The following is a 27,684-nucleotide window of genomic DNA, read 5'->3' as shown; positions in this document are numbered from 1 at the left end:
CCCCCCAGGGGACACCCCCCCCAGTACCCCTTATGACTGATTTTCAGGTGATCCCGATTTTTTTTCACCAGATCCTGATTTTTATACTCGAAAATCCCGATTTTTAGATTTCATAGAGTGGCAGGTCTGAAATAGTGACCAGTGAGTCCTTTTGTCTTCTATTGCTTAATGAATCGAGGGAATTTACTTGTTACCAAACTTGTTCTGTCTTTTTCTTTTTCCCAGCTGGAGTGATGCAAATCAAGCTGAACCTTTGGATTCAAAAAGAGAGAAGATTTTCTTCAAGACTGTGGATCTTGTATACATGGAAGGTGAGACAACAATACTAGATTTAAGTTCTGGCTGTATTTGAGAAAAATACTTCTGTTCATGGTGCAAGGTCTAAGAAAAGTTAAAATTAAAGCCATGAGGAAGAGTACTCAAAATTTGGTCGGTGTCAGTATTTTCCCCAAACATATCCTGCAGGCTGCTAATGAGATCATGCTATTCCCAGCTTCAAATCTGGGTGATGCACAATACGCAACAAATGCTTCATGATGTCATAGATTTGCTGTGAAAGGAAAAATCATTCTTCAAGTGTCAATTTACAGTTTGTCTTTAGCAAGTTAGTGTGTAAGTTTAATGCCACAATCAACACCATTAGGTTATTGAAGAGGCAGGACCTCCAAATTTAATGTCCGTCTCTGATAGGACTAGGGCCAAGCTAAATGGGTTGAGATCTTTGAAAACTCCAACATAGCACCAGAGTTCAAGAACCCGAGATTTTGAACCAGACCCATCTGCTCTATAGTCCAGCTTGATACCAACTGACCTTAAAGATAGCCCGGTTTGTCGTTAAAAAACTTGGAATTGAGAATAACACAGCTTTTGGGCATGTGAAGTCTGAAGGCAGTCTTCTCATGTTGCTACTGGTAGAGTTCAGAGAGTAACTGACTGTAAGATCTTAATCTCACAGTGCAGCTGATTTTAACCCTATCCGTACGCCCTGGGGTTGTTTTGTACCTGTCTGGGGTTGTATTCTTCACATTTTAGAATACTTCTAGAGCGAAGGTCTCTTGTAGTATTTCTCAAAAAATCTTTAGAATACTTTTAGTGCGAAGATCTCTTTGAAACTTTCAGTATTTCTCAAAAAGTCATTTTGACAGACTGCTGCTATGCAAAGCATGTGGATTGGATTAACGAGTTAATTTCCTCTTTGGAAAGTGGTGGCACAGAGTTCCCATCGTATGGATATGATAATAAAACACGACGTAGGGATAGGGTTAAGTAAATGGCAGTTTCATCTGCACAGAACGTAGAATCATTCTTTCTGTGACCGGCAGGTTTTTTAAAGGAGGTATTGTTTATAATTATGCTGACTAGAGTTGCTTTTCTTTTGTTTTTTTTTGTCGGAATTAGTTTTGAATTTTACACACTTTTTAAACATATTTTACCCCACGAAGGGATCATTAACGTACGTATTGACACATAAATACTATGTCTGTGTGGCTAATGAGCCCCTCTGTGAAGGCAGTTACAGCAGATATTTTGTTTGGTTTTATATTCCTTACAAATTTCTTGTTGCATGCATGTTGGTCTCTAGTCACTTGATCTCTAATGTCTGCTGTCTTTTTTACAGTAGCATCCACGGTATTGTGGCTTAGCATGTGCACTATTTTTATTTTGAACACGTTAAAACTGTTTTTATCAAATCAAAAGTTGTCTGCCACGTAAGTGAATGAACCTAGGATGTTTGCATTGATATGGATCTTTTCTTTAGGTATAAAGAGGGATTGGGTTTATCTGTATGTCTATAGGCTTCATTCAGGCTATATCTGTGAGATTCATTCTCTCTCTTCTCTGTGGTGTCATCAGGTGAGTTGGAGAACTTGCTGCCAGATCTGGACAGTCTGCTGTCTTGTGCCGAGCTGCAGGAGCTCAGTCAACAGGCAAACTTCCGCTTCCTCATGCGTGGTGGCTACGAGCAGATCCAGAATGCCTTGTCTGCTGCAAACTAAGTGTTGGAGGAGGACTTATTGGGAAGGGTGGGGGGTGGCTTTATTCTTTATTGCCTATTGTGGCCTGGGTGTCAACAGCTTCTGAGCACTGCCATGTGTAAATTATAGACAATAACATTTCATCTGTACATATGTAGGGAAGCCAGAGAAACTACAACCTGTACGTCTTTTTTAAAAGAGCTCCACAGAGTAAATTGGCCTACCATAAAAGACTGCACCTCTTAATCCTCTACGGCAACAGAGGAATAAAAAGTAAAGTAACATTTGCTGTCACAATTGTCACTCATGTGTGGTGGAAGAAGACCTACTTGCTTAGGTTGTTGTTCGGTGTAGAGATGTTGTGTTGCTGTAATACTGACCGCTGATATCTAAGGGACCGCTCACAAATGATGTCAGCTAAAATTTGGCCAAAAATGACAACCCCCCCCCCCCCCCCCCCCCCCCCCCCCCTCAAGCCATATTCTGTCTTTTTTCTATAATATTTTTTCTTCCTTTCTTTTTTCCCCCAACCTTTTAGAGCATCATGGTTGATGTCAACTTTGTAAGGACCCCCTGTCAACTTTTCACTGACATCCCCTCGCCCCTCTGAGCTGTCATTTGTGAACAGTCCTTAAAGTGGCATGTAGCTGCTCCTGGATTCTCTGATTCAGTCTGTGTTGCACTAATATTGTTGAGTCAGCTGTAGGCCTTTTATTGTAGCCCTAGTTCTCAGTCTCTCTGATTATAGCCTTGAAATGTCAAACGGGTTTATTGTCATCTCAGAAATGATACTTTTGAAAGAAAGAAAAAATTAATGTTCTTACCCGCAGTTGCTGTACAAAAACTTATGCTTTATCATTCTTAGCATTATTGTATGTCATTCATTCATGTCAGTACATTCTTGTTTACAATAAATATGTACAAAAAGATTTCACTTTTGGTGTTTTTTTTTTTTGGTAGTTCTGTGGATAAAACTTCTAGGGAGTGCTTATTTGGGCCACATATGGCCTAAATAAGGTAAGGGAGGGGGGTTTAGCTTATTTAGGCCACAGGTGGCCTAAATAAGGTAAGGGAGGGGGGTTTAGCTTATTTAGGCCACACATGCTCAAACTACCAGGGGACACCCTTTTAAGGCAACTGAGTTCGTTCCACTTTCATAATGGTGCACCTTTCTCATTTAGTACAGTTTTGTTTCAGTGTACAACTTATATATATCATAATGAATATTGTAAGAACAAAGCACGATACGCAAAATTTTGCTCAATCCCAATGGTTTGAATGAGGGCCAGATTTTTCCTTCATGGAGGGGCAAAATCTAGGCTACCATTTTGGCACACTTTGGTCAAGTAAAAAGGTCAAATCCTCCGAATGGACTTCCGGGTCAAATTTGGGGTATAAAAAGTGTGTACACAACGTGGCTGAGAAAGTGTGTACACAACGTGGCTGAGTCAAAGTTACACTATCTTTGCCTGGGTGGCACTCTCTCGTACTGTCTAGTAGTAGTAGCCTACATGTAGATGTAGTAGTAGTAGTAGTAGTAGCAAAGATCGAGAAGAATCTTTGGTAGTAGATTCTATCTAGTAGGCAGTTTAGTGAACGTGCACGCGGCAGGGCGAATCGGCCTCGATAAGCCCCGTAGACCTTTGTGATCGGCCACGAAGCCTTGTGTTTTGATGGGTCTAAACAACTTAGTGTTAATCGCACTGCCACATCCGACAGGCCTTTATCTTTTTAAAAGGAAAAGAAATGGTCATCAAAATGGTTGAATTTGCGTGAAAATCGATTCGGTAGAACTGTAACTATTAAAATTTGCTTCTGAAAACAAGTTACAAGGCCATTTTTATAACTCGATGAGATAAAAACTACTAGCTGTATTATTCTGTATAAATTATGAAACTTCAGGACGTATTATTATTTTCCAACATCTTTTGCCGCCTTAGCTGTAGAGGTTGAAGTTTTCACAACACTAATAGATCTAGTAATAGGGCTTTCCGTAAAAAATGTATAGATCTACAAAAGCCGAACCACCGAATCGACCGGTCAGCGACCCGGGCACCCCGCTCTCCCCTGCACACTGTGATAACATGTTGCTTCGGTATAATTATTCAACTATTAATACGTGCTGCTATGGCAATTGGGATGTACTGACTGACAAAGCGATTCACAGTTTTGTTTTTATTTTACCATATATTTGACTTTAATAGTGCAGGTGATAGCTAGATCTAGATCTAGATTCCCTGTCTAGAATCAGTAGTAGCAGACAAATGTTAGAAGCAGCCAGGGAGCCTACAACTGCTAGATCTAGATCTAACTCATTGCTATGCCTTTGGGCTTTGGAATTGAAATAAAACGAATTGCACAGTTCTAGTTAATTTTAGATTCAGCAACTATCTGTATTTCCAGAATTAATAATAACAAATCTCACCATAACAATCACTTTTACTTTTATTAGAATGATTAGATCAACTTTTTTTTCTAAAATCTGTTTTGCGCAAACTTAAGACTTTCTCTACGTGTAGAGCACAGAATTTACATTGTGAGGCTCTGCTCAGTCTTTTATTTTTAAGTATATACTTAATAAAATGCGTATAGATATAGATCTATATACTCATTTTATGTTATTTTCTGGATATTGTTAAAAACGGGGTCTACCTAGCAAAATACTAGGTTTTAGGACAGGTGGACCCCGGGGTCACCGTAGTGAAATACATGTAAGTAGATTTATTTAACGATTAGTAGACCCCGGGGTCACCGTAGTGAAATAAGTAGGTTTAATTTTAAAAGGATTGGTGGACCCCGGAGTCACCATAGCCGTAGAGGAATAAGAAGGTTTAATTAAGAATTGGTGGACCCCCGGGACACCGTGATTAAACCTACTTATTTTACTACGGTGACCGCATGGTCCACCTATTCTAAAACCTAACTAGTATTAAATTTCGTTAGGTAGACCCTGGGGTCCACCTTAAACCTAAACCTTCCTATTTCACTACGTTGACTCCTGGGTTCACCAATCCTTAAAATTAAACCTAGATCTACATGTACTTATTTCACTACGTTGACCCCAGGGTCCACCAAACCTTAATTAAACCTAGATCTACTTATAATTTCACTACGTTGACCCAGGGGTCCACCAATCCTTATTAATTTAAACCTAGATCTACTTATAATTTCACTACGTTGACCACGGGCTCCGCCAGTCTTACTATAAAATAAACTGAGATCTACTTATTTCACTATGTTGACCCCGGGGTCCACCGATCCTTAGTCAAACCTAGATCTACTTATTTCACTACGCTGATTCCAGGGTTCACATCCTAAAACAGCATTTTGTTAGGTAGACCCCGCGGTCCACCTATCCTTTTGGGGCTAGATAGACCCCGTGGTCCGCCTATCCACTTCCTTGATAATAACTGGAAAACATGCCAGTTGTCATGAATAGTGAAGAAAAATGTGAGAAAAAAAAGATAACGAGGTAGAATCTAGACGATAATTTGTCAAAAAAATTGCAAGTGCAAGTGAAAATCATAAGATAATTTTGTTATTTTCTGGTGATCTTTTCACGGTTTATAAAATGTTCCAGTGGGCTTACTACTAGATCTATGTCTCTGAAAAACATTTTGCTTGATTTTATTAGCTTTTTTCATGTACTTGAAAGCATAGAATAAAATAGTTTCACACAAATGTATGCACAATACCTTAAAAAAGAAAGATAAGGTCATTGTTGTTGTTTTTTTTTTAACGGAATCCGTTTTACGTTGAAAAAAGCGCTAAAAACAAGTTTAAATTTTTTAAAGAATGCCCATAATATTAGGAATCCGAAATTACTACCTTGATCTAGTTTGCTGACTCTTTAATAACCATGAGCTGTTAAGAAAATATAGGATTTGTCTAAATATGACCATTAGTAAGATATTGCCCATTTTGTCCAATTATCCTTGCAGGTTTTAATCACCCTGTACTGCACCTCAATAAGCACAAAAAGAATATTTCTGTGACTTTGTATAAAGGTGTTTTGTAGTTGAGTTCTATGTAAAATTCTCAACAAAATAATGTACATTTGGACCGTACAACTGAGATAGACACTCATGCACACAATAACATTCACACATTACACACATACAAACACACTACTACATTTACTCTCTCTCTCTCTCTCTAGATCTCTCTCTCTCTCTCTCACCACAACCACACACAAAACAAACACATACACACACACACACACAACTCTTACACTTGGTCCACTTATTTAGAATCATCCTCTATTTTGAAATAATCCCCCGCACTAAATAAAAAGATTAGTAGAATCTCGACCTTCCGAATCCATGGTTAGTTCAAGAAATCTACCATATGATGTGGCCTAAATAAGGTAAGGGAGGGGGGTTTAGCTTATTTGGGCCACAGTGTGGCCTAAATAAGGTAAGGGAGGGGGGTTTAGCTTATTTAGGCCACACTGTGGCCCAAATAAGGTCACCCAAACTTCTATTAGCATTTTCAGAAAAAAACTGTTGAAAAGGAAAGCTTGTCACGGAATGCACGGACCTATTGTAACTGATTGCTTCTTTTTGACTCTCTGTCGTTGTTATTTGATTGTTTTTCATCTTCTGATATGATTGCAAACACTGCTGAAAGTAGGCAGAAGCTGGAAGATTAACTTTGGAGATTTCTCTTTGCTGAAGAAAGCTTCTGTTGGCTTTTTGGTTCTTTTCTCTTGGTCTGGTCAGAATTTCGAGAGATGAGTATATTTTCATCATGTTTTATAATCACGACCCGTTTTTTACACTTGAACATGGAGATCGTTGCTCCCTCTTTGATGAGAATATGGCAAAGGTTTCATAGAAATGGCCCTTGTAGAATGGAGAGTCATGATATGGGGCAAGAGTTCTCGGTTACCCAGCATGAAGAAACAATTTTTTGTCACTTTTGGATTTGGATCTAAAAAAGATACACAAACCATGACTACAAAAATGGCAGATGTGGCATTTTTTTTAAAGATGATATGATAGTGAGTTGTTTGTGACAGCTATGAAGATTTGATACCGACAGTTGGCATATTGTAAAACGGTGCTTTGATCTTTAGACCTCTGTAATCTGCACGCTATTGACATCCACTCCCCTACATAAGCAAACACATGTCTACAGACTTTCTTCAAACCCAACAACTCATAGACATTTAATTTCTAGACTTTCTACACCGACATGCTGTCAAACCAGAAACCACAACAAGATAAAGGTGACCTTTATCAAGTGGCACAAGGACTGTTTATTGTTGGAACCAAATCTGAAACATGTACTTCACAAACAACCTTTTTCAAAATGATATAGTTTAAACAAAAAACACATATTGTATATATATATGTATGAAAAGAAAAAGATATGGTATGAATCAGCTGTTCCTATTCAGGGGTATCAGTATCCTGACAAGGTGTATAGTGCCTCTTTCAACACATTAGCATGTTCTAAGAAGTTTTCCAAAGTGTTTTACATCACATCAATAGGACCTGAAATATGAATAGTGTGATGTCATAGGACATTAAACGGGCCTATTTCAAACATGGTGGGTTTTTTTCAGGCCAAGCAATTACACAGCACAGACTGCCAATCTGAACCTCACGCAACATTTTAATTAAAAACAAGAAATGGCCAGTAATAATTATATTAATTTCATCGAGTTAACCTATAATTATAATTAGTATACAGTCTTAAGTACTGCACACAAAAAATGTAAGCCTTCAGTTAAGTTAACAAATTACTGCAATCAGGTGAAAACGTAACTAATTTAATGAACTAGGGCTCGTCCTTATCTTAAAAAAACAAAACATACTGTGCTCAACAACCAAGTCAAGCCATGCTTGATTTATTCAATCACAATCGCAGATATAATTAAATCCGTCCATCAGAACGATATTGTATACATGTATGTGAAAATAAACACACAAAGATATACATCATAGACCTTGGTGACTCAATGAAAACTTAAAATAATAAAATAACCATGATCTTTTTTGGGTACCCCCAGAAAAAAGGGGAGCATTATTTTTAACATGTACTTGATGTACCATGCAAATAGTAGTAGTAGCAGCATCTGGGACTGAAGTATATTAGTTTCTTATATGAAAACAATTGGTGGCAGTATGGCCTGAGTGACGGTGCAAAGACCACACCATAACTGGCCACAACTAGAGCATTGGTATCTTAAGTACCACTGAAACAATGCAGAGATTTTTCCTCAACTGATTTCATAGTTAATCCAGATCTAGTCAATAGAATCATCTGGGACCTCAAGCCATGGGAGGATTATTATAAACATTGTAAAATAAACCACAAATTACAGCGTTTTTTATTATAATATAGTATAAAAAATATAACAACACAATAAAACTGTAAGGGAAGTTTCCACCTACTACAGAAGATCATCAAAAGTATCATTAAAATTACGCACCGATTTCATGACATAATAGAAATGAATACCGGCACTGACCACCAAAAATTGGCAAAAAGGAGAGACTGAATTGAATGCATATCCACATCAGTATATATCTCTATAAAAATATAAAACCCTGCTTTGGTTTACAGAATAAAACTAGTAGAGCAAGCATGAATTTTTTCTCTAACAACATAAAGACATTTAAAGCACCCTGTATTAGATTTTTTTAAAAAGCGAAATGTGTCACGATGGGGTGGAATCAGGCTCTCATCAATTTTTGGACATGTAGAGTTATTGGTATCGTCTTAAAGCTTGTTCCATTTATTTTGCTTTGGATGAAAAAAATATCTATTTATCTTGAATACAAGTTGAGATATTTGCGAATGAAGAAAGTGGGATCACCTGGTTTCAGAGGTAAAATAGTTGTTTCCTTCGCCGGAGAGTCCCAGAAACTAACATTCTAATTTTTTGGGCCTTTAATCAACTTTATTCAGTAAAATTCACACAGAAATGTGTTCTTGAATGGCCATGAAAGGTGTTATGCAACCCCCCCCCCAAAAAAAATTTGATAAAAATTCACAAACCTGTGGGAAAATGCCAGTTTCTTTGCTTTGATTATTTTGATGGGCGCCTGATTTCACCATGCTGCCTCACAAATGCTTGTGTTGAAAAAATCTAAAATGTAATCTAGCATGTGTGGAGTCATGTGCTAAAGCCATAGTTTCGAAACTAGCATTCCTCTATTAGCTTGAGACCATAGAGTTACAAAGGGCGGAGTGAAAACTTCAGTCTATTGGAATGTAACATTTTGTCCTCATGACCTCATACTTCATGGCCAGAGGTATCTTATAACCGAGCCTCACTGTTACCCAACATCATCTGACATGTATAGCTACATGCTGATGTCATCTATACACACATAGAGAAGCTGTATCCTAAAATGTTTATACAGATAAATGCTGCTACTCTTGAAGTAGCTGAACGAAATGTAGCTGATGCCTAAAGCATTATATGTACATGCAAACTTTGCATTATCTAAAGCATACAACGTACTATAAAAACATGGGATGTATTTTACCTTAAACTCTAAGGAACATGTATCTGATCTTTCTGTGTAAACATCTGAGTAAAAACTTGACTAAATGAGTCAAATGTCAAATTCTGACAATATCATAATGCTAAAGGTGTTAGATTAAAGTAATTAAAGATTTGTTAAAGCCCTTAAACTTATTGGAGTAGGTATTATTAGTCTAGCTGCTTTGGTTCCAAATTTACGGTCACTTAAAATTGAGGAGTTATGAAAACAGCGTAAAGAAAAATCAAGATTTTGCTTTATCTTGTAACAGCTGAGCGCAACATGTGACTCATTTTGTTGTATCTTTCTGTTAACTCTCAAATGTGGATATTGTACTGATACCCCCGGTGAACATGTTTCTTACTGCCTTACTGTAAACACCAGTTGCTGTACTAAACATTCATGAGCATGTGGTTTTTTTTTACCGCAAACAACAGGCTTGCCAACTATTGAGATACTGAATTCTGGAATTTTGATTGCTCCTGAGCGCCACGGACATACACTTCTGTGATAGGCTCCTAAAAAACCCCCAACCAAACCACAAAAACAGCTCAAACAAACCAGTGGAGAAACAGAGAGAGAGAGAGAAAGAGAGAGATGAGAATGTAACAGTACAGCTACTACACATATTCCTTTGCCCTCAGCATTTCTATGCCTTTTCTAAGAAAAAATAATAATTTTTTTTTTGGAGGGGGGAGACATTGCGCGATGATGGCAATTCTGGAATTTCCTGAAAAATTCAGGAAGGTTGGTAAGCCTGAAACAACCAGCAGCCTTTTCCATACTGTATACATGTTTGTTACGGTAAAAATTGAGAGATTGTATTTTACAAGAAGCGATAACACTCTCCACAAAAAAAGTATTCTTATTCTATGGATAAGAGAATTCTTGTGACCTTGAGCAAACAAGAGATAAAGTAGTATATGAGATTTTAAACATAAAAGACAAAAATTAATACATAAACATAATATGCTGTGAGTGCAAGACACTCAAGCCATTTGGTGGAGCACATAGTATAAAAGCTGTTTGAATCTTATAGGGAATAAAAATATACGTACAATTGTGGGCCTGATACTTGGAGCAAAAAGGAAATACTGTATACAGGGTTATAAAACTTTTCCGTTCTTTGCTACATTTACATACCTACCTATCTTTCAATAACATCTTTCCAAAATAACAACATTAAAACTAAAGAGAGATTTAAATATTTGTTTTTTCCCATATAAAAAAGAACTGTGTAAATGAGATATGGCATTGAAGTAAAAGACGACTGGCAGACACCTCTTCCTTTGGTTGAAGTTGTAGTCCACAGAGCTGTCTAGGCATAGCAGAAGTTGCTCTCGTAGGAAACTTTGCCGATGGCTGCCCAGATCGTCTCTGACTGGACCTGACTCTCACACAGATTGGCCAGCACGCGCAACTGACGCAGGCCGTAATCGTTCTGAAATATCACATGTGTTTGAGTAAAGAGACGCACGTAGACACAATAATGGTCATTTAGTACTGGGATGAAGCAAGATGAACTGACAAAGAAAACAGAAGAAACAAAGAGAAAAAAGACCAAAAGCTAACCCTCTCCAACCACCAACAAAATGACACGTGAGATGGTTAAAATGATAGGCATTGTGAAAAGACACAAATAAAAGATAATACGCACTTGGAAAAGACACATAATAGACCTGCATGTGAGCCTCAACCAGATTGTCTGAAAATTTTTCATGCCCCCCCCCCCCCCCATATAAGAGCTTTTTTGGGTGTCATAAAAGGAAGGACTACCGAGTAACGAGTGACCACCCTAACAAACACAATAAAAAGAAGAGACTTAACCCTAATCCAAACCCTACCCCTAGGCTTACCCCAAAAAAGAACCTGCAGCGGTCCTCATGTAAAAAGGCCAGCACAAGTCAAAAATGAAAAAAAACCCAACAAACCCACACTCCAAAACAAACAAGGAGCTTAATATGGCCTACATTGCTATTAGGGTTTGATGCAATGATACAATAGAATTGGAATATGAATCCTCCATAAAGATCTAGTAATCTAAATTGATCAAGATCTAGATCTAGTAGAACAAGTGTATAGGAATAGGCCTTGAACGAGAAATCCGCATTCGATTCAGAACAGAGGGACTCAGCTGAGTCTAGATCTAGATCTAGAGATTCTAAATAGATTCTAGATCTAAAAAATAATTCAAGCACCTGATGAAATGTTTTACATGTTTATAACATTAATATTACAGCACAACCTATAATAGGGTTTGACACAAAAGAATTGGAATACAAATCCTCCATTGAGGTCTATAATGATCTATAAATCTAGACCTAGTAGAACAAGTGAGTCGGACTTGAATGAATCCACATGATCTGAACAATCAGTCAACAAACGAAATTCAAAATGGGCGCTCGAGCCCGAAACTGAAAGTAGATAATTTAGGTCGTCGTCCTTTATCGTATTCGTACTTCTACTCAGGTTCCGACAATATGCCGGAAACGCTGACGTCTGCAGTTGGCACGAAAACGAAAGTGCCGACAAAGCCGACAGGAGAAAAAGGGGGCGCTGGCAGTCGGCCAGGCCTCGCACTTCGCACATTGACTGATACAGGTGGGCCTAGCGATAGCATCGGCCGGCTTGCGGGTCGCGATTGTCGGATTTCAGACGATTGTAGGCAAACATGCAGGTCTAACATAAGAAATAATGACATTTAGAAATAACACGTAGTATAAACATAAATGAAAGGCATTCAGAGACGAGGCATAAAATTTGAAATAATAGTTTAGGTAAAGTGAAGATCATCAACACAAACACAGAGAATGATGGGGAAAAAACAAGAACGACAGACAGACACAAAAGATGAAAAGTAAAGAAGGACCTGTTAGCACCCTTCTATAAAATCAAAGATCAGTAGAAACACCATGGGTCTCAACCCAGAATTTAAAAAAAGGAGGAACTTTCAAGGTGATCGCGATAGAAGCCCATTTTCGCGAAACACCCATTATTATTATACTGTTGAACCCTAGAATGCTGAAATAAAAACCATAAATTTATCAAAGCAAAGTTATTTCACACCAATTTGAGGGTTTGGAAGATAATCGCAAGTAAGAGTCACTTGCCCAATATTTACAATCTTGATTACAGTTTGTTTGTCCTCTAGTGTTGCGTCCAGCCCTCCCCTCATCCGTGAGTGTATCTTCCAAAAAAAATTAATTAAAAAAATCTCCCCCTATTCCGGAGTCCTGGACTTCACAGCGCTCAGAACGCGTGCAGGTTCACTGACCGGTCACAATGGCGAGCCTGACAAGACGCGTGTATAACTTTCTTTTCTTTTCTTTTGGCCCCCAAGAGTGACAGCACAGTGACGAATATTGATTTATTTTCATGGCGACACCACGTTTGTAATGCAGAACCTACATGTTACAAATTTTGCATTATCAAACTATTACTGACAAATTTTTCAGTGGTAACGAAAGCTGAACTTGATTTTCCAGACGAGCCTCGGTGTCACATACAATTCCGCTTGCCGCCATAGCCGCCTATTAGCATGAAACATACTCTCAGACGGGGAAAAGCCGAATTAATATCACGATCGCGACCGCCAAAAATGAACTTAAAGAAGTTATTGGGTTTGGTTTTGAAATATTCAAGATCTTTCATGCATTTTCCCCGAGTCTCGGCGATTTTTCTCTATTTCGCGGGTAATTCCCCGGGCCCGGCAGTCACCCTTCTCCCAGCAACTCTTTCTTATTGGCCCGCTGTTGTGATAGCGGAATTTAGAGGAGGGAATGGCGGTAGCGGAAATCCGCTAAATAGCGGAATATTGAGACCCATGAACACTTAGGCCTTTACTTTGAGCCCTTGCCACAGGAACACTGGTGAGCCAGATCCTATCTCCAAGCTGGCCAGTGTGGGACACAATGCACACAGAAAAACAGAGTTTACTACACTAGACGTTATTGATTATTTTGAAGATCTCTCTGAATTAGATGCTGGTAGTGTAGAGGTCTACCTTGGGTGGGATATGGAAAGTGATTTAGATGACCTTATGAATGTTAGTAATATATCGCTCAGGAGCTCAGGCAGAGGGGAACTGTAGCCACAAGAGGCCAAGGCTCAAAGGGTTAATGATTGGACATTTCACTCCTCATCTGTGCAAGTCCATGATCACCTAACACATTTCCACTCTCACCTGCGCCTCCCTATTAACATGGTCCAATTTAACTGTGTTAATTTTAGGCCCAGAAAATGTGGTCTATAATATTATTTCTTTCTTTCTTTTCTTTTTCCCCCAACCTTTTAGAGCATCATGGTTGACGTTAACTTTGTAAGGACCCCCTACCCCAATCTGAGCTGACGTCATTTGCGAACAGTTTCTAATCCAAAATTCAAAAATTCAGTTTTTACCTGATTTGAACTAAAAATGTCCTTAATCTATGATCTATTTTGATTTGGAAGAATTCTATAGCCGCGGATGAAAGGTTTTCGGTTTCCTTTACTTCCCTTACCATGTAAAATCTTAACACTTTAAACATAAAGAACTGGATAAAAGCGAGTGAATTTGCTTTGTTGCTAACCATATAGATTGTATGCATGTACACAAACTAATCTGAATGCCTTTTATCCTGCATAATATTTGTTTTGTTGTTTATAGTTGTATATCGAATCAAAATTCTTCAGCCTACAGCTATGCTGGAATGGATATGATAGCCAGTATTTGACATATGCAAAAAGCGAGTTACTCTTCCTTTGTATGACAAGCCAGAATTGGACATACGTGAACAGAAAATATCCACACAAAGGGTTTACCCATTTACACCCAGAAAAAAAGGACTATAAATGCATATATAACACAATGTGAAGAGGAAAACAAATAAAATCCACATTAAATCTCATTCATCTGCAAAAGTCAACCTACACAAGGTAGGCCTAATTTGTCAAACGGCACATCTCACCACTCACCTGTACCAGATTCATCCCGGGGCACATCTCACGGATCAACCTGATGCTCTCTGTGTAGCAGCTGAAGTCTGAGAACTTGAGAGGAGCAGCGATCAGATAGCTGTACAGATGGGACTCGGTGACCAGGCCCACCACGTTTTTGAAGAACTCTTGAGTCTGCTCTTTTTTCTGACCGGAGGAGAAAAGGAAAGATATGATCTCCTGAGATTGGATATTTCAAATCAAACATTCATTATCACTTTTTCCCTCTAGTGTATAACAAGCTAATTGTACAAGGACTTTCTCGACTCCCACTACAACATGACTGAACACTCAACAATCATTGTTCCTTTCTCTTAATACTCTTATTACTAATATTACAAAACAGACAGGGTCTGTATATTCTCAGGAACAGAAATGAGCTGACAGGGTAACTGGAGACACTTGGGTGAAAAAAAAGTCAGTAGATTTTGATTTGAAAAACACTGAAGATTGCAATCACAAGTAGATTTAACTACAGCAGTATGTAACTGGTGACAGGAGGGGGGAGGAGGGAGAGGGGGAGGGAGAGAGAGAGATAGAGAGACGGAGGGAGAGAGATAGAGAGACAGAGGGAGAGAGAGAGAGGGAGAGAGAGAGAGAGAGAGAGGGAGAGAGAGAGAGGGAGAGAGAGAGAGAGAGGGAGAGAGAGAGAGAGAGAGAGAGAGAGAGAGAGAAAGAGAGAGAGAGAGAGAGAGAGAGAGAGAGAGAGAGAGAGAGAGAGAGAGAGAGAGAGAGAGAGAGAGAGAGAGCTGTTCATGGTCAAAGGGAAGCTTCTCCCTGTTCTTTTGTACCTTGAGCAGGCCATGCAGAGCAGCACGGTGACGGATTCCTGCATCTCCTGATGCTGTGGCCACTTTTCTCTTCAGTATCTCTAGGGCCACATCCTCTGAGGGAACAGCATCAGCCTGGAGAGAAAAGAGCCCGAGTTAAAATGGAACCGGGGAAACAAAAAGTAAGTGCCACACAGTGAATGGATACAATATTATTATTGTCCTTGCAGGAAAAAAAGACATGGAGTAAAAGTAAGAATGGGATTGTAGAGCCGGACAAACAATGTTGTCATACGTCATAAAAGCTTAGCATATTGAATGAGAGAATAGAAGAAATAAAATCAAAAGCTGAAGAGAAGACTACAGACTGGAAAAAGATGACAACACATTAAAAAATAGCATGTATGGATGTTTTAAACTAATACAATCACCAAACTGTCAGTGTTGAGAACCAGACCAAACTGGGACACACCCTCCAGGACATACAGAGCCTGAAGACATGAATTATGGCTAGCTCCATTATCAAGTTTACCTTACTTTTACATCCTCTGTTGCCATTAAGTGTCAGGGATGTAGTTTTCTATGGTAGGCCAGCTCTGCAGCTCTTTCAGTTGGGATATTACGATTTGTCAGGGTTTCCTTGACACTCTCAATCCACCTTTTGTGTGGCTTTCCTCATCCTTCATAGCTGGAGTGCTTGGGGTTATAGGCTTTCGAGGCTGGCTGGCTAGATGACATACGTAACAGGTGGCTAAACCATTTTATTACCCGTTTTTCTTCGAAATGGAGGCAGGATTAAGTGCCAATAGCTGCTCTGACTTCTTCCTTTCTCTCCCTATCTCGTCTTGTGATGTTAAGAGTTTTGCAGAGACATTAATTCATTTCGCATGAGGTGATTTTGCTTTCCATTATCAACATTTCAGGAAAAGTTAAACGGGCCAACATACGAACGTAGCAGGATGATCCAGAATATAATAGAAACCAGTCTTCAAGCGTGATGCAATTGAAAAGAAAAAGAAGATTCAAACACGGTTACCCTAGCACTGAGAGAGCAATGCACTTACTGTTGGGTGCATCTTACGGTCAGGAGTGAACAGGAGAGAGCTCTTGGTGTAGTTGCCCTGGAAATCAGCAACCTTCAGTTTGCCAAGACTCTGCAAAAACAAAACAAATAAGGTCAAAACACCTAACAAATAAGTTCTAGGTTGTAAAAATCAAGGCGATTAAAACATTCAAATCATTCAATATAATCATAATTAAGTGTCATAATCATAATAAAGAAGTCTTTGCAATAAAGAGAGGTAGTCTTTGTAATTCACAGAGTTGCAGTTAGATGACTGAATTCATCATTACCAAGTGATGTTTGCCACTGCTATTAAGTTAAATAACAGAAGTTTTTAAATTTGTAATAAAGTGAAAGAAATCAGGGTCAAGGGGTGGGAAAAGTAGAGGAGACTTGGATGGGGGGGAAGGGAGTGGATTCAAAGTCAGAGGTGAGGAATAAGAGTAAGAGCTCATCAGGAAAAAAAAGAGTCAGAATGATGGAAAAGAAAAGTGACCAGAGGAGTGTCCTAGTTAGGAGTAGGGAGGGTCATAGTCAAAGGTAAGAAGTGGGGAATTTCTGAGTCCGCATAAAGAGAGCCAGGTGTCGACTTTTGAGTCAGCTGTAAAGGTTGGAGGTAAATCAGTGGAAGTAACCCACCAGATCCCCATACTCCATGACATGACTGGTGTTGGTTTCTGATTTCACAATCTTGAACTGGCTCTGAAGAGTTTCACTTTTGAGATTTTCCTGAGAAAGAAACAAACACAGTGGGTTAACAAATACACCATGAACTCAAACAATGACGCCCTCAATATAAAAGTCTATGTAAACAGTTTATCATGCTCAGTGTATACAGCCCTGTAGGGGAAGAGCAAAGCAAAGGCTACGGGTAAGGAGAATCAAAGTTGGGGATGGGAAGTTAGATCTAGGGGTTGTTAGAGTCTGAGTGAGGAAAAAATTTAACCACCGTTATCCATTAGCAGGCTCTACATACAGCATGGTCAGTGTATAGAGTGCTCAGAGCAATGCATAGTCTGTCTATAGGGTGATCTGAGCATGGAGTAGTATTTCATGTGCAGAGCATAGTTCGTATTCACCTTGTCGGAATCTTCCATCCACATGACACTGTAAACATCTCCAAGGTAAGTCTGTCTTTTATCATCATAGTAACAAGCATAGGAAGACTCATCAGGATTAGCTGCGGTCGTAGCAAACACTGAAACACAGAACAGGAGGTTGGGAGTAAAGAACTACACAATTATAAACAACGATACTGAAACCTAACATTTTCTACACCATATATGTAAACCTATAACTTATTTTTTAATATAAATCCAGTGAAACTAAGAATCTGTGCGGGAAACTAAGAATCTGTGCGGGAAACTAAGAATCTGTGCGGGAAACTAAGAATCTGTGCATGTGTGAAAGGGGGTTGGAAGCTTACACCCTCATAGGCATCCTTTCGGAGTTAAAGAGAACCCTGACTGTGTGGAGTAGAACCCAGCAGAAAGACAGATGTACTCGAAGTACCTTCCTGACATTTTTTGCAAGTAAAACTAGAAGTAAATGGGGGGATAACAAAACAAACCCCCACCCCCCAAAAAAAATTGTTTTAAAATGATGGGATATTGGCTTTCATTTTCTGCATGACTTGGGGGCTGTCTTTCCCGTTATCAAGTAATAAATTATGACAAGCAAGGAAATTTATGCACATGTTTCACCAGAAATAGTATGGACAGCAGTAACAAAACCTAAAAAAACAACAACACAGTGCCAGCAGGTCACACACAGAGCCCATCTTTTTACTCCCTTTTAGCCCATTTGGTATTAAAATGTCATATATACATACACTCAGGAATATATCAGAAGAACATTGTGTTAGAAGTTAGAGATGGTTTGGTTTAGTTTGAGCTGAGAGAAGTTTTATGAAAAAAACAAAACAAGATAGGGAGGCGGAAACAACAGAGAGAAAGCAAAGATGAAAAAAATATCAACAGTACCCTCCAACCTTCCCAAACCTCTCTGTCTGCCACGCCATGAATTAAGACATTGTGGGGGAAATCAGTTTATTTACTAAAGTCGTGCGATCATTACAGCATGTCTTCAGCAATGTGGTGGAAAAATCGCAGAGCTCACAGTAGTTCGGTTCATTGAGGCACGTGTTCAACAAGCTAGCGAAGATGTTGAGTCTTGTTTTCACTATTGTAGATGTTCAGAAGTGTACTGGGAAAGCATAAAGTGCACCATGGCATGTATCAGAAGAGTAGTGGGATAAAGCTTTGTTCACTGCGGCTTACAATCAGAGGGGTGGTGTTGTTAGTCTGGTGGTTAGGCCATCACTGCTGTAGCCATGAGATTACCAGTTCAAGGGCTTGAGACTCAGCTCGGTCCAACGTTGTGTCCTTGACAAAGGCACTCAACACATATTCACCCACTTGTCTTCGTTCATTCAGTGATGGACATTAAATTCAGTGGTCCAACAATGTTGGAAGAGGGGTTCAACTCAAACAATTTATTCAAAAAACATTCAGAGGTGTTCTGGAAGAGTACTGAGCTCAAATAAAGAAAATCTTCAGACAGGTAGTGGGGGAAACATTGAAGTCCATAATTACTTGCCAGTCTACACCTTCAGAGAGAGAGAAAGTATACAGCTTCACAGAAGCAATGTTTGGATCTTTCATGGGTTCATTAGCCATATTCCTCATACTCCCTCTGCACTATTAAAAACCCACGAAATGCCCTGTCTGCTTTCTCTCTATCCTAAAAACAGGCAGCTGATTAATATGCTATCCACACACCTTATATATTTTCCATAGAATCAAGAATGAAAACATGTGTTCTTGGTGATACGATTCTACACGAGATTCACAGAATACCCAAAGGAAATAAGACATAATGGACAAAGCTACAGGAGAACTCACCATTGATATCACTTTCCAGGAGGTTATCAAACATGGACCCAGACTCACAAGCCTCCACGTAAAAGACCATCTGAAAATAACACGATGCATAAGTAGAAATATCACACACATGCTGAGAAAATATGAGGATGTAAAACATATTATGCGCAAACATAATCAGAAAATAAACATGTGTGTACATGAGGAATTTCCCATTTCAGATGCCATGGAAATGTGACAAGAGAAATTGATAATATATTTTCTCACCTGCTTGTTCTTGAGTCAGCTCTGAACAGATCTTTCTCAATTGCTGGTTTTTTACAAGCTCTCAACAGACTTTTGTCACCTGTTTGTTCTTGCACAAACAAGCTCTAGACAGACTTTCTCACATGTTTGTCCTAATACTAATAAGCTCTAGACAGACTTTCTCACATGTTTGTCCTAATACTAATAAGCTCTAGACAGACTTTCTCACATGTTTGTCCTAATACTAATAAGCTCTAGACAGACTTTCTCACATGTTTGTCCTAATACTAATAAGCTCTAGACAGACTTTCTCACATGTTTGTCCTAATACTAATAAGCTCTCAAAAGACTTTCTCACATGTTTGTCCTAATACTAATAAGCTCTCAAAAGACTTTCTCACATGTTTGTCCTAATACTAATAAGCTCTCAAAAGACTTTCTCACATGTTTGTCCTAATACTAATAAGCTCTCAAAAGACTTTCTCACATGTTTGTCCTAATACTAATAAGCTCTCGAAAGACTTTCTCACATGTTTGTCCTAATACTAATAAGCTCTAGACAGACTTTCTCACATGTTTGTCCTAATACTAATAAGCTCTAGACAGACTTTCTCACATGTTTGTCCTAATACTAATAAGCTCTCAAAAGACTTTCTCACATGTTTGTCCTAATACTAATAAGCTCTCAAAAGACTTTCTCACATGTTTGTCCTAATACTAATAAGCTCTCAAAAGACTTTCTCACATGTTTGTCCTAATACTAATAAGCTCTCAATAGACTTTCTCACCTGTTTGTACTGTTTGTTTTTGTGCATGCTCTTAATGGCCTTGTGGAGATCCTGCGCTTTCAGCTGAAAAGGCATAAAAGTAAAATATTAGTTGCTTAACTAATCATTGCATGCAGTAACTGAAGCTGACATCAATCAAGATAAAGATATTGTTTTTATTATTGATCTTAATTTGGACACTAATAACAATGTGAAAACTTCATTATCCTCTTCTTCCAGACTTCAAGAGTAAAATGATCGCTATGAGTTGATTTCTTTTTCACTAATACTTCAGATGACACCTTCACAGTACTCAATCAGGGGAGGGAGGCAAATGATGAAAATTAGTATGTATAACAAGGGCAATAAAAGACTTCAGTTTAAGTTTTAGCAAGAGACACAAAAAGGAGGAGAGATAATGACAACAGGTATTTGATAGGAAAAAAGGAGCAAACCACACCAAAGCATCTGCTAACCACCCACGACCCAGAGAAAAAACAACTTAGGGAGACAAATGACAATGGGGATAAGGGAAATAAATGGCTACAGTAGAAGAAGAGATAGATTTCTACCTTTCGGAGAGAAAATACTATTTGCAGTAACAGAGAATAAACAAATGAGAGAGACAAAAGACTGAGGGGAACCAAAGGACCACGGGAGACATGTTAGAGGGAGATAAATATCCCAGGGAGACAACAGACTAAGTCGGATAAACTAAGTACGGTATGACAAGAGTTTTTATATGCACGGCAATAGTCTCCCTCTACATCAATCAAAACCCAAATCAAACCAAAGCACTATTTTTAAAATTATAAATATCTAACAGTATGAAAAAAAAATGTTCACCATATCAGTTGGAAAAGCTAGAAAGCCTGGGGCTCCATGGTCAGCAAAGTTCACAAACACACGATCATTTGGCCCACTGAAATAAATAGAATCAATTGTTTAACGAAATCTTCGTTTTCAGATTACAAAAAATAGTCAATCATTGGGGCTGTTAGAAAGTAGAGAGGATAATTACCTCAATCAATCTTATATTATATTGAAAGAGAGAGACATTAAAAGAAAACATATATTGAAAATGCTTTTCCCCAGGCGGTTTTACAGAGAATTTAATATGAGTCTCTGATTGTGGTGGAATTTCCGCATACAGACAGGAGGCTAGTCAGACATCAGGATCACCTCTCATAGAAAGATAACCTTCCTGGTTAAAGGTCAGGTTCATACAGGTAAAAAAATATTTCAAATTTTCTGAGGTTTTTGGTGAAACCCCTCACTTCAGGGAAGTCATCCTGGATAAAACCAAGAAGCTCAAAAATTAAGATCAACATCTTTAAAATGCTTTAGTCTGTCACAGTCTTGCCCCATATAACAGTCACAGTATGTGGTTATTGTATCTAGAAGTGGCCCTGCCGGAAAAGAAGGTCATATTGTAGTCATGGATGAGTCATAGGATGCAACAGTCTTTATGATGTTGTGGTCATATGATGTTATATTTGTAAAGTGGTCAGATGATGTTGTGTTCAAATGATGTTATATTTGTAAAGGGGTCAGATGATGTTGTGTTCATATAGCAGTCAAAAGATGTTAGGTTCATATCAGGAAGAGGGCATGCAGCACTCAAATCATGTGGTCATTAAGTGGTCATATGATGAAGTGATCACAGCCTGAGTTCATGTGGTGAAAAAATAAGAAGACTGACTGCCAATGAGGCCAATGCTTATGTCCAAGTAACCTTTATCAGTAATTTTTAGACAATAACTCATTAAATTCAAGGCAGACCATACTAAAATCTTTCAATCAATCTGAAAGACTTTTTTCAAACTGCATGTTTAATTTTCAAAACATGATGAAATTACTGACCTACAAGACTGAAAAAATCAGCAACCTAGATGCTTTGCTGCAATATCATTTAATGATGAGCAAGCCATTTTAAGTGAGTTCCTATTTCCCTTGACCCTCCGTCAAAGTCATACATGCATCCACTGACCTTTTGATAACCTTCCCATCTCTTCCAAGAACAGCTTTCACACCTTCAGAGTCACCGGTCAAGACCTTGAGGAATATGTCCGGGGTTACTTCCTGAAATGCAAAACAGACAAAAGTCCTGTCATACCTTCTTCTTTAATCGACAGCTGAGCCTTCTTTTAAATTGAATATGCTTCATCCAAAAACAATGATATTTTTTTCTTTCCGCCCGGGCTGGGGCGACTATCCCCGGCCTGGCGGCTCCCAAGTGGCGGATAGGGAACGGCCACTGTAATGAAGGTTAGCCGTGAATATGTTGAATAAGCAGCTCCGGACTAACTGGCGATGCTCTTACCAGGATGGGGTGAGGTGGCAGGAAGCACTACCACGTCATTAAAGGCCCTAGAAGTCCTCTGACGGGAGCATCATGCGGAAAAGGACCGCATTAAGTCCTGGCTATAGGTGGGATCCGGTTACAATTCCTCCCTGTGCTCCCAGGGCAGGTCCTTGGACCTGGAGCTGGAGTGCTGAAATCGGAGGTATTGGACCGCAAGGCGCACTCTAGAGAACCACAATACCACGTAATACTGCAATAAACGACACAAAATTTCTTTCTGCTTGGTAAGAAAACTATTACGAAGCTGAAATACTTCCATTTCTAAATTGAAAAGAATTTTGAGGGTCACGCACCCCCATTTCCAGGAACTGTCGTATGCATGTACACTCACTGAATACCATCAAAACTTTGTGATAAATATCTCATAACTGTAAAAAAACATGTACTTCCCTATTTCACTAGACATTGCAGTATTGATGAAATAAGCACATCACTACCAGCACAAATATCACATGTAAGTCAAAATAATAAGCATTTTTAAAAATAGCATATTTACAAATATTTCACTATGTCCCACAAATTCATTTTGCTTTAGATTATCTCACTTTGTCAAAATAAGCAATTCGCTATCTCAAAACATTATTACATTGTACTTTCAGAGAAGCTGTAAGCATTTCATTACGTATATTTTAAGAAGTCGATAAAACCGATATCGCTTGAGCTATGCTAAGAAATTCCCTTATTACAAGCAGTCTGCAGTTTAAGACCAGGAGTTCCCTCATAAGTGTATCATATCTTTGGGGTTACACACTTTGCCTGTGTAGTCTTTGGGCACGCCTTGGTAGACATTAGGGCCTTCAGGACGGTTGATGATGTTCCCAGGTACTGGATTCCTGCACAGAGATCAGATCATAAATAAACTTGTAATAACACATTCCACACAGAGGCAACACTCCATGTTCATCATGCTCCAGTAATGGTGTGAGTCAGACTCAAATCAAAGTCAAACTGAACCACCATCATGTCACAAAACTGTAGACAAGCTGTCAGTTACAAGTATCACCCAGCAAACATTTTTCTCCTCAAAAATGGGCAACTGCCATCTAGACAATTTTGACTGTATTAAATATAGATATGGAACAATATAATAGTTTACAGAGAAAACACAACAAAAATCTAAATAAACAAGGGTGAAATTTTCCTAGAGAGAGGTTTCCCTTTACAGAGTGCTTTGTTTTCTCAGTGAATCAAGTCCAATATAGAAGTATTTAAAACTGAGACATCATGTGAGACCTTGGCACTTACTCTTCATTGTTGGCGATATCGTCGTACATCATGACAACAATCCTCTCATCGGGTATTCCATGGCTGCGCACCACGTGGTAAGCATGGCAGATGTCAGCCTGCACAATACATAAGACCTGAGTCAGAGCTATATATACAGATGTGTGACAAGTCAAATTATATGTAGTTGAGTACAAGTGTCATATAAATCAAGAGTATGTATGTGTATAAATGGGTCACAAGCAATGCAGTGTACGTTAATACATAAGGCACAAGTACATACATTGCATAGGTAATTATTATGTAGATGCGCCACATGTGTGTCTAGACGTGAGGTCACAAGTTCTGTGTTGCGTGTTGATTGCAAGTATCACTAGTCCAACTATCATGATGTCTCAGAATAAGGTAACATCAATATATAGAGAGAGACACATTATAATGCTGAAAAGAATTCTTAAGATCTTATGTTTCCCAATAAGATGAAATTGTTCAAGAATGCTATCAGGTTTGCTGGGGTGAGAATAACGACAGCCTAATAACTTAGATTGTAAAGCACATTAATGTTATAAAACTTACTGGTGCCACTGTTGGATGGGGATTCAAGCTCTACAAATGTTGATTATTTCTTATTTTACTGAACAATAAGCCATGAAGCCATCTATTGGACTTTGTGGGAGAGGAAATTTAACCTTTTCGTGATTTAGATTTCCACACAACTGCAGCCAATCAAAAATTTTAATTCAAAGGTCTACTTAACCCTTTAACTGCCAAAACTTCTTTCTTGTAGCCTAACTAAAAGGTAATGATAGTCTCGGACCTGGCAGCGAAGGGGTTACGTGATCATGTGTTAACCGTTTTCATTACATAAAACTACAGCGAGCACCTAGCACACCACTGTGATTGGTCCAAATATAGATGACGTATTTCCGCCATCTATTTTTGTCGTTTTCCAGGGCTTCCCTCGTCAATTGACTAGATCTCACCGCGGCGGGCCCGCTTTGCCATAGCACGCGACGGGCTACGTCTGAGAAAACATGTGTGCTTCTTGGCTACGTCACTAGGTTTCATCCCCAACTGGGGCTGTGCATGTGTGTGAGTGTGTGTGAATGCGCACACACTTGTTTATGTTCATGTGTGTGTGAGTACAACTTTGAGGAGAAGGTTAATTTATGGAACAAGAATTGCCGAGATTGTTTATAAAAGATACGCAGAGGCTACGTTCACGGCACTCAAGCATCCACTGCCAGTTTAAGTAAGCCGGTTTCAGTCAGTGATGTAGATATTTAATATCTCTATATCTAATATTTCCTTCATCTCATGGGACGGAACACTTGAAGATGGCCAAAATATTAAATATACAGTCGAACCTGCCTTAACGGAATCTCCCCGCTTCCCCCTTGACATATTCCTCTTTAATTACCTGTATAAAACGGAAACCTGTCCAATGCGGAAACGGAAAGAAAAATCCGCTCCCTTCCGAGGGTTTCACCTGTCTAAGACAGAAAATGCTTTGCCTGCTCAGCTATGATTTGAAACAAAACGCGCAAGTTGGTTCTGCCAGCTCTACACCGCCATGGCCATGCCTAGGCATGGAAGGGGAGTAGGGGTGTAATTTGGGGGTAGAAGTTACCCCATAATATGAGCCCTGAGCGATGCAGACACAGTGATTATTCTCACCCGCGGTGAGGATAAACTGGATATTATTCTCACCCGGGGTGAGAATAAAATTTCATACTATTCTCACCCCGGGTGAGAATAACGACAGCCTACTATTCTCACCCGTTTTTTTCGTTTCGGGCATCATAGGACCCCTGTCACTGAGCGCTCCAGACGACAAAACTCGCCTCCCTCCCTCTCTCACTCCGCTGAGCGTGCGAGGCGACTAAAATCGAGAACGGGCGTGCCAGCTCTCGGGCGCAGGAGGCGACTATTGTCGATTTGGGGAAAAAAAACTTATCTTTTGACCAAATAGCGTCCCCTTTTGTAGCTTCAGTGTTAATTTATTGGTTCTGTAATGGAAAATTTTACTCTTCAATGGTTTAACCAATCAAAATTGAGAAAAAAATAAGCCTAGGGTCAAGGCACTGCATTCCTTAAAAATAATCGTGGGTTCTGCTAGGGATAACAATTAAACATGTTTTTTTGTGTAGTTAACAAATGCCAATTCTAACTTTACAAAAGACAAACTACAGTAGTCTCCGCCTAAGATCCCGGTGCTCGGGAGCAAGGAAATGCGGGATCCTAGGCGAACCGGGATCTTATCCGACAAACCAAGGGAAGAATCTATGGTGACTCATGTTAAGGATCACAATCGGTAAAATGGTCTTCCTCCACTCTAAAATGAACTGACGTGACCACTTGGTGGGTTTATGACGTATGGCGAGCAAAGAGTGGTTAACCTTGATGATCTATCACAGGTCATAGTGGGATGGGGCGATGAGGCGTGCTATTTTCACTTATTATCCTATCATTAGCCTGAAGATCTATGCTTCCAGTTGCCCCTCCCCCTTACCTGTCAAAAATGTATAGCTTTCCATCTCTGACCGAGTCCCCCCCCCCCAACCGCCTTTGTCGTTACACACCATTACGTCTGCCTCTTTTGACTGTTCAGCTTGTCGCCTTTTCATGATTCATGGTCATGGTACTGGTAACTGGTAACTGGTAGACTAGCCTACCCTACTGTACAACGTCTCTTAGAACTAGATCTAGATCTAGAATCTGGATGATAGAGAGGTAAAATAAATTATGAATTATGGAAATCAGTTTCCAAACTTTTACCTGATGTCGATAATTATAGTAGCCGTTGGATCCCGCCACCAGCAAAACCCAGTGTAGTTCTTCTTGGCACAGCACACTTGAGAAAAATGGCAGCAAGGTGCACAACAGAAGCGTCACAGCCTTCATTTCAATCAGTTTTCGTTTCCAAGGATGTTTTTTTCCGTATCTCTGGCTTACTTTTTGGTCAAAGCTTCATCGGTACTACGATAACAGAATGAAAACGTTGTGATTCAAAATTCGACTGAAGTCAAAGATCAATCTTATGGACAACGGATTGGCCAAGCCAAGTACTAACTCAGAACGTCGGGGGGCACTGACTGACTGATTGGGAACTGGGAAGGAAACTCCAAGGCAGGGGCTTTCCAATAATAATACTGTGATTGTGATCACATGAGATTGAGAGAGCCTGTCATGTGACTTTGTTTATCTTTCGAGCACAAAGACTTAGTAAACATTCTACATCGTGCACAACTATTGGCGCAGATTTCAGTTTCCGGTTGCCATTCATGCCTGGCAGGGCAGGTAGGAAGGAGAATTGTTACTACATCATCATTTACATCGGCTTGTATGGATTTGGTTAGGCCTAGGTAGCACTTAAAGACACACCAGTCGAGTTGACCGAAAAAAGTCGAATAACGCAATCTACATCCAGCACAATGTTAAGTTCAAATAAAAATTACATTCTGTGCTTGCTGTTGCCTTCTAACTTAAATGGTTGCTCTCTCAGTAGGTGTCTGACTTTTTTGTCGAACTACGTTTTATATAGACTATACTACTGATCAAATCACCTGCGATGAAGAAATTACTGGCCTTGGTAATAATAACAATAGGCCTAATAATAATAGATAATAATAATAATATAATAGTAATAACAACAACAACAACAACAACAACAAAAGATAAAAAACATTAACAGCAACAACAATAATAGTATTCATAATACCATCATCATCATCATCATCATCATCATCATCTTCATCATCATCATCATCATCATTATCATCATCATAATAATAATCATAATCATAACAATTACAATCATAATAATAATAACAATAACAATAATGAACAGTCACAGGTCAACTACAGATACGAAAAGATGGAGTATCACAATACCGAATAAAATAGATAAGACGGAGG

General features: G+C 39.1%; 2 protein-coding genes across 2 annotated transcripts in view; one reads left to right on the top strand and one right to left on the bottom strand.

Moving 5' to 3' along the window:
• LOC101858418 (nuclear pore complex protein Nup133) overlaps positions 1-2,444 on the top strand; it is a gene marked incomplete at its 5' end in the record, with an annotated part of 50,755 nt that extends 48,311 nt beyond the window's left edge. Inside the window, 2 exon segments of the mRNA XM_013084528.2 lie at positions 226-311; positions 1,855-2,444. Of these exon segments, the coding sequence (XP_012939982.1) occupies positions 226-311; positions 1,855-1,997 (229 nt within the window).
• A 7,687-nt stretch (positions 2,445-10,131) lies between these two features.
• Positions 10,132-26,968, bottom strand: LOC101852636 (legumain). The gene is made up of 13 exons (XM_005101813.3): positions 26,545-26,968; positions 23,788-23,885; positions 23,294-23,375; positions 22,168-22,259; positions 21,024-21,099; positions 20,199-20,261; positions 19,186-19,255; positions 17,362-17,480; positions 16,922-17,011; positions 16,284-16,373; positions 15,241-15,354; positions 14,429-14,596; positions 10,132-10,916 (listed from the first exon to the last, which is right to left on the bottom strand). Exons 1-13 carry the CDS (start codon positions 26,668-26,670, stop codon positions 10,794-10,796), a joined length of 1,311 nt encoding a protein of 436 aa, XP_005101870.1. The 5' UTR covers positions 26,671-26,968; the 3' UTR covers positions 10,132-10,793.
• Positions 26,969-27,684: the final 716 nt, after the last annotated feature.

The sequence above is a fragment of the Aplysia californica genome, unplaced genomic scaffold, assembly GCF_000002075.1.
Source record: "Aplysia californica isolate F4 #8 unplaced genomic scaffold, AplCal3.0 scaffold00300, whole genome shotgun sequence".
In the NCBI taxonomy this organism is placed as follows: domain Eukaryota; kingdom Metazoa; phylum Mollusca; class Gastropoda; order Aplysiida; family Aplysiidae; genus Aplysia; species Aplysia californica.
Note: the sequence above shows the minus strand (reverse complement) of the source record. Positions and strands in the feature narration are given on the sequence as shown.

Coding starts and splice junctions, on each gene's coding strand:
- LOC101852636 (XM_005101813.3), bottom strand. CDS start 26,670: ATGAAGGCTGTGACGCTTCTGTTGTGCACCTTGCTGCCATTTTTCTCA. Junction 16,374..16,921: donor TCATGGAGTATGGGGATCTG/GTGGGTTACTTC, acceptor TTGTTTTTGCAG/AGTCTTGGCAAACTGAAGGT. Junction 15,355..16,283: donor ACCGTAAGATGCACCCAACA/GTAAGTGCATTG, acceptor TTTTCTCTCCAG/GCTGATGCTGTTCCCTCAGA.